General features: G+C 42.5%; 1 protein-coding gene across 1 annotated transcript in view; it reads left to right on the top strand.

Annotated features, from left to right (window-relative positions):
* Nucleotides 1–12226, top strand: part of LOC134582830 (serine/threonine-protein kinase N2-like) — a 30015-nt gene extending 17789 nt beyond the window's left edge. The window contains exons 3-6 of the mRNA XM_063439497.1: nt 7640–7782; nt 8510–8614; nt 9796–9876; nt 11308–12226. Coding sequence (XP_063295567.1) covers nt 7640–7782; nt 8510–8614; nt 9796–9876; nt 11308–11517 — 539 coding nt within the window. The 3' untranslated portion in view covers nt 11518–12226. The remainder of the gene's footprint in view (nt 1–7639; nt 7783–8509; nt 8615–9795; nt 9877–11307) is intronic.
* The last annotated feature ends 730 nt before the right edge of the window (nt 12227–12956 follow it).

The raw sequence follows: 12956 nt of genomic DNA, 5'->3' as shown, positions 1-12956 counted from the left end.
CACTTTCACCCATCTCGAAGTTGATGACCAAGATTTCCAAGACATCAACTCACCCTGTCTGCCGCTGCAAACAATCCCTTTTGTTGATAAAGTGCAGGAATTCTAGGAAGGGACTAGCTTAGGGACAGCATCTGTCAGTGAATGGTAAAGGCCCCGTGTGGAGAAGTGGTGGGTTAGCTGCCATGGGACACCCATGGGTGTGAAGTGTTCGAGAGCCATACTGACGGATGAGTTAGTCTATCAGGGTCAGATCTAGGGACAGTCTTGCACTTTGCATTAACACCTAGCTAGCGGCCACGGGGTTTCTGTGCCTTTGGGTTAACACGTCTTCCTGGTACTAACTTAATAAAGTTTTATCTCTTAGAATCTAACATTTCATAGGGGGGACTGATGTGGGATTATTAAAAATCCTTATTGTACTTGTATTGAATTATTGCACTAACTCCATTTTAACTTTATACTGTGACAATCCTCTATTTTGTCCAACACACCTCTTTTTCCCTACAGCCCCAGCCACGAGGCTCCTAAAAGAGTTAAACAGGAAAAGATGACCCCCAGGAACTGTCAGACCTTCCGGCATTCGCTAACCGTGGACTTCCGGGTTCTCGGAGCGCGGCCACTCCCCCTCCTATGACGCGGTCGTTCCCAGGGTTCATAGAGAGACCGCGTCAACACCACAGTGCTGGATCAACTCGAAAGCTCCCGCGAACTTCAAACTGAATATTTACTACTTCTACTGTGTATCGGACCCGGACTGTTTAATCGTTTACCCTCCTTCTCCTCTCCTACGACCTCGGACTGTTTTTGGATATTCTCTTGCCTGCTGCAACCTCGATTCTCTGTGGAATCTCTATCACCAATTTGGATTATCGCTCCTTCATAAGTTAAGTAAACCAGATTGGCTCAAGCTTAATATATAACCATCCTAATTCTAAGTGGTTCACTATCTGCTCCACCTAAACTCCTAAACCTTGTTTTCAACACCTACTAATTAATCATCTGCATCCTAATTTGGAACTTCTCGCTGGTTGTGTTAAATTTGCCTTATCTTAAAACAACTTCAACTCCGCTGCTGTTTATAACCTGCCAGGAATTAAAGAGACAGTTCAAATTGATTATCTTTTTTATTTAAAAGCAATAAACAATATCAAGTTCAGAAATCTGCAGTTGTTTCCATCTTATCAACAATTGAGCATTACAGATTGATCCAGCCTAATTAATGGATACAGCAGATCTCACTTCTGAAATCACCAGATTAAACCAAAGAGTGGATACGCTTACTCAAGGCATGCAAGATCTACAGATCACCAATGAAAGAATCCTTACTTATGTAAGGGACTTGCAAACACATACTCCTCACACAGTTACACACTCGGCTAGTGACCCTGCTGTCTCCAACCCCGAAAAATTCTCTGGAGACAGGTCCCAATACCGAGAGTTTATCAATTCTTGCAAGTTGTTGATTGCATTAAAACCCCGATCATATCCCACTGAAAGATCTAAAGTTTGTTCTGTTATTTCATTTTTGAGAGGTGAACCCATGGCCTGGGCTCATTCCTTTCTTGAGAATGATGATCCCATATTGGATTCTCTGGATGAATTCTTTGAAGCCATGTCTCTTCTTTACGAAGACCCAAACAAACAAGCGACTGCAGATTTAACCATTAGAACACTGCAGCAAAGAAACCGGCCTGTCGAAGATTACATTGCTGAATTCAAACGATGGGCACCAGAAACTCAGTGGAATGACATAACTCTACGTAACCAGTTCCGTATTGGGTTATCTGAAGCTGTCAAGGATGAGCTCTCCAGAACTGAACTACCTACTACACTAAATACACTTATCCAACTGTCAATCAGTATCGACAGAAGACTTAGGGAAAGAAAAGCTGAGAAATCACTCACTAGCTCTCTATGGAAAAAACCCTTCACCTCTTCAAAGGCACCGGAGAAACCTATAACTCCCGCTGAACCTATGGAAATAGGGGTTGTGAGAAGTCCTCTTACTCCAGAAGAGAGAACCAGAAGAAGACAAATGAACCTCTGTATGTACTGTGCTTCGCAAGAACATGTGGTCCCAGACTGTCCCCTATTGAAACGTCCAAGAGGCGGTAAGCATGGTTCTACCACGACTGTAATGAGTGTACTTCCTTCTAAACCAACCTCTCATTTCTCCTCTGTTTCTCTCATATTACAGTGGGACAAAGAAAGAATTACGACTAAGGCCATTATTGATTCCGGTGCTAATGGGGTGTTCCTGGACTCATCCTTTGTTACAAAAAATAAAATTCCTTGTGTTCAAAAACGTAATTCCGTCTCTGTCAGAGTTATTGATGGCTCCTTAATCTCCTCGGGGCCCATTCGCCTTGAAACTGTCCCTTTAAGGACTACTACTAATTATGTCCATTCTGAATTTCTTGTTTTTGATGTCATAAATTCTCCTCTTTATCCAATAATATTAGGGATAGACTGGTTACGGACTCACAACCCACTTATTACATGGGCTCCTTTCTCTCTCACGTTTAACTCTGCATATTGCCAGGGAACATGTCTACAACACATCCCCATTTTGCATGTTACTGGGGAACCCACTATACCTTCCAGCTATTCAGAGTTCGCTGATGTGTTCAGTAAAAAGGAAGCAGAGACACTTCCTCCTCATCGACCCTATGATTGTCCGATTGACCTTGTTCCTGGTGCTCCCATCCCTTTTGGACATATTTATCCTCTCTCTGAATCAGAGTTAAAAACCCTCAAGGAATACCTGGATGAAAACCTCCGTAAGGGGTTCATTAGACCTTCCTGTTCACCAGCCGCTTCCAGCATGTTTTTTGTAAGAAACAAGGACCAGACTATACGGCCAATCATCGATTACAGGTCTTTAAATAAAATAACTATCAAGAATCGTTACCCTCTTCCCCTGATCAATGAGTTGATTGAAAGATTAAGAACAGCTACCATCTACACTAAACTTGACCTTCGTGGGGCATATAACCTTGTTAGAATCAAGGCCAATGATGAATGGAAAACGGCGTTCAGGACCCGATATGGTCTTTACGAATATCTTGTCATGCCCTTCGGCCTATGTAACGCCCCTGCAACCTTTCAGCATTTCATTAACGATATCTTCCGAGATCTCCTAGACGTTTGTGTCATCATTTACTTAGATGATATTCTCATCTACTCCAACAACCTTGAAGAACACAGAAAACACGTGAGATGGGTATTATCCAGATTAAGAACACACAAATTATACGCAAAACCAGAAAAATGTATATTTGAAGTCAATGAAATCACTTTTTTGGGATACGTTATCTCCCCTCATTCAATAAGTATGGATACCTCCAAAATAGATTGCATTGTCAACTGGTCTACTCCTACTAATACTAAAGACTTACAACGTTTTCTGGGATTTGCCAACTTCTATAGGAAGTTCATTAAAAATTACTCCAAGGTTGCTCATCCCCTCAACCTGCTCAATAGCAGTAAACGGTCCTTTGCTTGGAACGATAAGGCTCAAGCAGCCTTTGATGAATTAAAACGGAGATTCACAAGTGCTCCCATTCTTCAACTACCTAATCCTGCTTTTCTCTACGTCATGGAAACGGATGCTTCTGACACAGCTATCGGGGCTGTCCTCTCTCAACACCAAACGCCTCAAGATCCTCTCCATCCAGTAGCTTTTTTTTCACGATCTTTGTCTCCTGCTGAACGAAATTATCCTGTAGGAGAAAAAGAATTATTAAGTATTAAAGCTGCATTCGAAAACTGGCGTCACATACTTGAAGACACACGCACTCCTGTAATTGTTTATACCGACCACAGGAACCTTGAATATCTTCATTCCAACAAAACACTCTCTGCCAGACAAGTACGCTGGAATCTTTTCTTTTCCCGTTTCAATTTTCAAATCATCTACAGACCTGGATCCAGAAACAAAAAGGCAGATGCCCTGTCCAGAATTCACCAAGATCTTCCTGTAAACGAAACTCAACCTCCTAAAATCATAGGTATTATTTCGTCATTAATTGATGATATTAAACATCTTAAAGAAGAAGATCTTGAACTTCCCAAACAAAGCAATCTATCAAAAAAGGACGGTATGTACTACTTCAAAGACAGGTTATACATTCCTCCCTTGTTTAGGAATAAAATACTCTCCTTGATTCATGATTCCCCTCTGGCTGGTCATCCTGGTACAAGGAAAACACTGGAGCTGTCTAAAAGATATTACTGGTGGCCTCGCCAGGACAGAACCATAGAATCTTATGTCAAAAACTGCCCAACCTGTCTGAGATCAAAATCTGACCATCATCCACCATTCGGTCAATTACTGAGCCTACCTGTTCCAGAAAGACCTTGGCAGTCCATCTCAATGGACTTCTTGGTAGAACTCCCTCCTTCGCAACATCATACCACCATTCTGGTAGTGGTAGACCGTTTCACCAAGATGTCCCATTTTATTCCTTTGAAGAAATTACCCTCTTCATCTGAACTTGCAAAAATATTCATCAACAACATCGTGAAACTCCATGGTCTTCCTGTAGAAATCATATCAGACAGAGGAACACAGTTCACCTCCAAATTCTGGAATGAGATGTGTTCCTCCCTCAACATTCAACGTAAATTATCTTCAGCCTATCATCCCCAAACCAACGGACAAACAGAGAGAGTTAATCAATGTGTTGAACAATACTTGCGGTGTTATTGCTCTCATTTACAAGATGATTGGATCACGTGGTTACCAATGGCAGAGTTCTCATACAACAACTCGGTACACGCTAGTAGCAAAATGACTCCATTCTTCTCAAATTTTGGATTCCATCCTTCTTCATTCCCCGATCAAGGACTTCCTTCTTCTAATCCATACGTCTCCAACCATAACTCGTTCATGTCTGCCCTCTTCCTCAGGTTACGTGATAACCTTAAAAATGCATCATCTGCTCAGAAAAAGTTTTTCGATACTGGTAGACGACCTTCCCCTACTTACAAGGTTGGTGATCTAGTATGGCTCTCTTCAAAAAACATTGTCACCAACCGTCCCTCAAAGAAACTGAGCTCACTCTTCCTTGGCCCTTTCCGTATATTGTCGCTTATCAACGAAAACGTGGTTAGATTGAAACTTCCACCTACCATGAAACTACATCCAGTCTTCCATGTGTCATTGCTTAAACCACACCACTCCGACCCTTTCATGAGGGATGTTCTTACCACTCCTGATCCCATTCTGGTACAAGGTGAAGAGGAATACGAGGTCCAGAGGATTCTCGATTCACGAATCCATCGTGGTTCCTTACAATATCTTGTCCGGTGGAAGGGCTACGGAGTTGACGAAGATTCATGGGTGTCGTCTTCCGCGGTGCATGCTCGTCGACTTATCAATGCGTACCATGCTCGCTACCCATCCAGACCTCGTTGACAGCATCCGGTGGCTGCTTCTTATGAGGGGGGTTCTGTCAGACCTTCCGGCATTCGCTAACCGTGGACTTCCGGGTTCTCGGAGCGCGGCCACTCCCCCTCCTATGACGCGGTCGTTCCCAGGGTTCATAGAGAGACCGCGTCAACACCACAGTGCTGGATCAACTCGAAAGCTCCCGCGAACTTCAAACTGAATATTTACTACTTCTACTGTGTATCGGACCCGGACTGTTTAATCGTTTACCCTCCTTCTCCTCTCCTACGACCTCGGACTGTTTTTGGATATTCTCTTGCCTGCTGCAACCTCGATTCTCTGTGGAATCTCTATCACCAATTTGGATTATCGCTCCTTCATAAGTTAAGTAAACCAGATTGGCTCAAGCTTAATATATAACCATCCTAATTCTAAGTGGTTCACTATCTGCTCCACCTAAACTCCTAAACCTTGTTTTCAACACCTACTAATTAATCATCTGCATCCTAATTTGGAACTTCTCGCTGGTTGTGTTAAATTTGCCTTATCTTAAAACAACTTCAACTCCGCTGCTGTTTATAACCTGCCAGGAATTAAAGAGACAGTTCAAATTGATTATCTTTTTTATTTAAAAGCAATAAACAATATCAAGTTCAGAAATCTGCAGTTGTTTCCATCTTATCAACAATTGAGCATTACAGGAACACATCCACAGGTCAACCCCCCTTTTTCCCTACAACCACAGCACCGTGGTTCCTAAAAGGGGTAAAACAGGCAACAGGAGACCCAGGCAAATCCCCTCAGGTCCACCCCCCTTTATCCCAAAAGGGGTAAAATACAAACAGATAGACAGATATACTGAAGACCCAGGCAAGTCCCCTCAGGTCCACCCCCCTTTATCCCAAAAAGGGGAAAACAAGCAAGACAGAACCCCAGGCAAATCCCCTGCAGGTCCACCCCCCCTTTATCTCAAAATGGGGAAACAGGCAAACAATTCAAACACACCCAGGCAACAGATAGACTAAAATGCAGGTAAACAAGTGAGTAACGAGGCACCGGGCAAGATATTACCTGTCTTTGATGTCCTCCCGGGAAGCAGTCACAGACACGTGGACGGGTCAATCAAAGGGGCCGGAACATACCGGTGGCTCTGCAGAAGTCTCTACCGTGTACCTGGAGGTGATCAATCTCCTTTCCTTCCCCCTGGATTCCTCCGTCCACCCTTGTCTTCCTTAGGACGGCTCACCGGCCGGACATAGCCCGATGCCCCACGTTGGGCGCCAAGTTGTTATGGTACTTTTTAGCAGTAAACCAAAATGTTTAAATGTCTATCTGTTCCTGTCCAAATCAATAAAATTAAATTGCGTATATACGCTGAAGTAATTAAGTCTGACACACAAGGTTCAGGTTAAAATAACTTCGAGAAAATTTATTGGCAAGTGATTAAAAAGCGGACGCGCAGGCCCTTTTAAGAGACATTTTACGTCATCATTGATTATTAGAATATCAGCAAATAAACATCATTAATTGGATTAATTGTTAAGTGTCGGGATTAGTGTCCACCTATCAATATTATTAATTGGCTCAAAAACTAAGTGGTTAGTCTCGTGTCCACCCACCAAGAGGTGGGATTGTTCTGGACACGGGTGGGGACAAGGGGGTCTTGAGCGTCATTTTACACGGTCGGTGATCTCAGGCCTCGTGGCCAGGTGCAAGGTCTCTTATGAATAGAACATTTCATTACTACTGTGTTCTCATGGCCTTCAAATTATACTATGTTGCAAGTTTAAGGAAAAGTCAGCAATTCCTGTGTTAATCATGTCTTTATAGAAAATACAGTCTTTGTCTATTGTATTAGATGTGCTGGGAAATTCTGTCATGTAAGGTAGTTTTAAAATGAACAAGTTAGGTTATGAGGACAAAATGGAGGATTGAAGAAGTCAGGTTAGGAGGACAAAATGGAGGATTGTCACAGTATAAAGTTAAAATGGAGTTAGTGCAATAATTCAATACAAGTACAATAAGGATTTTTAATAATCCCACATCATACCTAAAGCCGCAATGCTGCCACTGAGATAATGTGATGTTTCCCCTTTACACTAATGCTATAAATCTAGATTCGGAAGGCAATAATATGAAAAGTTACAGCAGCAAAAACATGTAACTCAAAGTCATACTTAATACAATTCGCTAAAATTGAACCTCTCTCTTCAAATAATTATACAATCTATTCTCTCTATTTCCGAGGTATTGGCTACGGAGACACAATCAATGGGATTTGCGGAACACGTTACTATATGGCTCCTGAGATCTTGATGTCAACTCCATACACCAAGGCTGTAGACTGGTGGAGCCTCGGTGTTGTAATTTATATAATGCTAAATAGAAAGGTAACAACAGGATTTCAGTAAGAATTTCCAGACAGGTTTATGTTTTGAAAATGTAAAGAGACTTTGCCAGATTTTATTTTTAACATTAAACCATTCAATATCAAGATGTTGTCCTTTGTCCTCCCATTGTGACATCCTGACATCCTCCTGCATATTAACCCTTTCCATCCTCAAAATAGATCCCAGGCAGCTAAATTGCTAATTGGTATCACAAAACTGCAATTAATGCCTGAAAACATAAACATTTGTCTGCCAAACAAAAACAAAAAAAAAGCCATCATATCCCAATGTAACCGTACAAAACCAAAATGAAATAGACTATATTAAAATTAAAAATAGATTAAACTCCCATTAGAAAATGAAATATAACATAGGCCTTCCAGCCCTTTGTCTGGAGAGTTTAAAAATGGAAATTCCCTGCTGGCATTAGAATTGTTGAGTGTATTAGAAAATCCAGCCAATCACACAGCATCCTCAGGTGTTTCCACGCCCTCGCGGTCCGCCTGATGAGGAATATTATAATAGTTCAGTTCTCTTGCACACAGTATACTTTCACGTGCTCACGCCACACACCTTTTGATGGGTTCTGATTTGCACATTGTGTCATCTGTACTGCCAACATTAAACTAAAACCCTAAACTATTCATTTATTGCACATTTGTCGACGCCTGCATTTTACAACTTTACATATTAAAATTGAGTATTTTAAATGCATTTTTGTCTCCAGTTCCCCTTCAGCGACCGTGATAACAAGTTGACTGCTAACATCATCCACAGGAAATTCACATATAAAGAATCTCTGTCCACAAACGCCACTTCAATAATAGATCAGGTAAGTCGCCAAGCATGGTCAGCGATTAATAAATGTAATAGATCACATGAGCCAAGCTCAAACCCCCCATTCACCATTGATGAGTGGGAAGTCAGTCACTCTTTATTGTAATTGCCTTATTCACTTATTCCTTGGCATGTCACTCCCCCATGGCACTTGCCCTATCCACCATCTGCTTGCCCATGTCACTTGCCCCATTCACTTTCTGTCCATGTCACTCTCACTAGATCTACAACTCAAATTGCTCCCTACCTTCCTTCCACTATATCACTTTCCCATCACTTCTTCCCAGGGGTCAAGTCCGGGGGAATAAAGTGTGGGAACTCTCCCAAGATTCCTACACCACCCCCCCAAAAAATAATATACACTCGTATATACATATGTGTGCACACACACACACACACACACACACACATATATATATATATATATATACACACACACACGCATGCATACACACACACAGACACTCACACAGATACACTTACAGACACACACACATTCACTAACAGACACACTCACAGACACACACACATTCACTCACAAACACATACACTCACAGACACATACACTAACAGACACATACACTAACAGACACATACACTAACAGACACATACACTAACAGACACACACACTCACAGACACACACACACACAAAGTTATTTCTTTTTTATAAAAAAAAATTCCACCCAGCCCCCTTACCTGGAGAGCTAGCGTGGACCTGTCCCTGGGCGAGAGGACACAGCTCCCTCGCTGCGTCTGATATGGAGACAGCCGCCCGCCGGGGGTTTCCATCAGGTGGCCATTTGGGGGCGGTACTTTTTGCCGCCCCCTGAGTGCCTGCAGCAACAGCGGGAACGGCGTTCCTGCTCAAAAAAAGTGCAGGAACGCAGTTCCCACACGTTCCTGCAGGACTCGAGCCCTGCTTCTTCCCCCGTGTCATTGTAACTGTGATACTCCGCAATGCTAGTTCTCATCATACATAACTTTACTGGCCTCAAAGTTACAAAGGCAATAACAACTAATGGTTGGCTAATACAACTGTTTATTGTATTCTGCATTAATGTATCCAGTGTGAGATGATAAAGACACGCATGTGTACCTTCCAGGAAAATACGTGCAGGTCTGATGTTTACCATTTAAATTAGCAATACCTATTTAAATTAAATCCCTCTTACAGCTTCTGAAAAAAGATCAAACTAGACGTCTAGGAGCCGGCAAGAAAGATGCACAAGACGTCAAAAAACATCCCTTCTTCCAAGTACGTACATTTCAAGTCGAACGTGGTATTTATTTTTATTTAAAGTAGCTCTGTCACCAGAATTGTATTAAAGGGACATTATAGTCACCAGCATAACTACAGCTTATTATATTTGTTCTGGTGAGTAGAATCAGTTTTTTTTGCAGAGAAAATGCAGTGTTTACATTAGAGCATAGGGATACCTCCAGCGGCCACTACTCATTTGGCTTCCAGAGGTGCTTCCTAAGGCATTGCCTTTCAGTGTCTCCACCCTCTGCATAGAGACACCCTCTCCACTCTCTGCATGGAGACACTGAATTTTTTTGATACAATGCAGCTCTATGAGGAGATGCTGATTGATGATGGTTCTAACACGATAGGGTCAGGAATACATGTTTGTATTTTTGAACCTATAGTGTTCCTTTAAGTGAATCATCATTATTTAAATTATACTGAAATTCAACCATAGCCACAATATCATAGAAAGTGAAGTAAGGACTACTACTGGTCAAGTTAGGCTGAAAAAATCCAGAGTTTTTATTGTAACCTTTTCTCGATTTCCACTTTCCCAATTGGGATGTCACCAAATATGCAGCGACCCCGAAGGTGGCAGAGCCCATTTTTAAGTAGAATTGTCATTTAGGAGGGAAAGATACATCCTTATAGCTAAATAAACAAAATATGTTAGTTGTGTGTTTGGAAAATGCGCAATGTTCTATTAGTTCCTGCATTTACATCCACTCAAGAATTATAGTAAACTCTGCCCAGCTCTGATAACCTCCTAGAACCTGCAGAAGCAATAAGTGTGTTATCACTCTGTGCAGCAAACTTTACCTTCATAAACACATCACCAGAATTTACTGGATCAGGAAAAGAGGGTATCTCACCAACTGAAACATGACACTGTCACTTTAATAGATTACTATACCACCAGCTCCCAAACTACCAACTACCTCACCAGTAAAAGTGACCAGTCAGATTCTAAAAAATGTATGTTTGGTCACAGATGTGATTTCCATATTTAATGTAAGCCTCACTAGTCTTTAGAACAATATCCTTCCAATCCGCTGATTTAAAGGAACACTGCAAGCACCATAAACACTGCAGCACACTCCCACTTGTGAATGGTTTGGCAGCCTACCTGGGGTCCACCTTGTGCTGTTCGCAGGCTAGCTCGTTGGTAGGAGCATCAGCTGAGTGCTCTCAACCAATCAGCACATCCAGGCACCACCAAGATACCAGGGAGCTTCGAGGCTGCAGCGGATCCCGGTTAAGTTGTCAAATCATTCACAAACAGTTTGACCATTTAGAATAGTCAGACGTAACGGAACCCTGGCACCATAACCACTACAATGGATCCCTTTGCAGTCTGTACAGAATGCAGGTTTTGGGGAATATTTTCTGTTCTGTTATATTTTACTGATTTATACAATGATGCACATTCCTTTGCAGGACATAGACTGGGCGGCATTGTTATTAAAGAACATGACACCTCCTTTTGTGCCAGAAATTAAGGGAATTGAAGACGTCAGCAATTTCCAGGAGATATTTACCACAAAACAGCCTATTCTGACTCCCCCACAAAGTCAAAGACAACCAACACTGGAAGAGAATAAAGCATTCAGGGACTTTGATTGGATGGCTGATTGGGGTGAATCCTAGATGTGGTCCATTATGAAATTTAATAATAGGGCAAGGCATGCCTGTAATGCCGGACAGACGCACCTTGTTTGAGCTCTGATACACACTCTCCTGAAACAGCTTTTACTATAAATTACACCCTCATCGATGACCCTTACTAATCTTGGGGTGCTCCCAAACCAATCGGGGTAATATCGCAGCGTGATTGATGTCCCCGGACGTCCGCGCTGCTGATAAACAGAGAGCAGACTTGGCGGCCTAATGAGTCCAGGGGAGTGGAGAAGTGGACGATTTCTGCTTCTGACCTGCACTGACGACTGGTGCCCCGTTTCCCCCCCTGGACCGGTGAGCGTGATCATGGTCTACCCTTTGGAGGGCACCCCTACACTGCTGCAGGTGCGTGGCTTCCCTGCAGAACACCCAAACGACACTCCAGCCTGTACAAGATGCCAGATGCTGAGTGCTATACTGATTCACCTGAAGTCCTGCCTCGCTTCCTTGAAGTGTTTGAGTTCTTCTGGGTGAGGCTGATAACGTCCCTGGGACCCGCTGTACTGGGTAATTTGACAGATACGGAGAGCCTGCATGTTATGCCGGTGCAAGAGGAAGGCGGCATGTATTAAAGAAAGGCACGCAGCTGTAGTGCGGGACCCATCGTTGAGCAGGCAGATCAAGCAATAAGACTGGAGTGCTGGCCACACTGGGCCTAGAGCCAAGGGGGCCCCAGAGCCAAGGGAGGAGCCAAGGGGGCCCCAGATGCCGACAGGGGCCATACTCAATTGCAACGCAGTGGCTGAATACATCTACTCTGAAGGGCTTCAGGGGTTACAATCGAGACTTCCCTGGGGGTCTGTGCTGGTCCCCTGCAGGGCGTATGCTGACCTCAGAGCTGGGTCCAGGTTTACCTCCTGCGGGTTCTTAGTTAAACTACCTGTAACCTCTACAGTTAACCACTATCTACTCACTCTTGGTGCATAAACTCTGTTTAAGCCTACTGGCAACTAGTACTTAAATTTGCACTAGATTCTTCTTGTCTTTTATTTATTATTAAAAAAATTTTGCTGATTTATAAGCGCACTTCCTATATCTGACAAACCAATTCCTTGATATTTGCCTGTGCACATTGTGCAATCTTATCATGCACAACAAAAATAAAGAATTTAAAAATATATATATCATTATTATTATTATTAGTTTTTTTTATATAGCGCCAACAAATTCTGCAATGCTGTACAGGGATACAATTATTACAAGTGTGAAAACAGAGGTACAACACATTCTAGAAAAAAAAGATTGATAAACAAATTCAGGAGGAAGTAATTGCAGATAAACAGCCATTAACACGAGAAAGGAGAGAGAGATCGGGGTGGAGAGGTGGATCTGAGAGTCATCAGTATAAAGGTGATATTTGAAGCATGTTGATAAATATGGTGCACAATACCCTTTAAAGTGTTTACTCA

Source organism: Pelobates fuscus, chromosome 13 (assembly GCF_036172605.1).
Source record: "Pelobates fuscus isolate aPelFus1 chromosome 13, aPelFus1.pri, whole genome shotgun sequence".
Lineage (NCBI taxonomy): Eukaryota > Metazoa > Chordata > Amphibia > Anura > Pelobatidae > Pelobates > Pelobates fuscus.
Note: the sequence above shows the minus strand (reverse complement) of the source record. Positions and strands in the feature narration are given on the sequence as shown.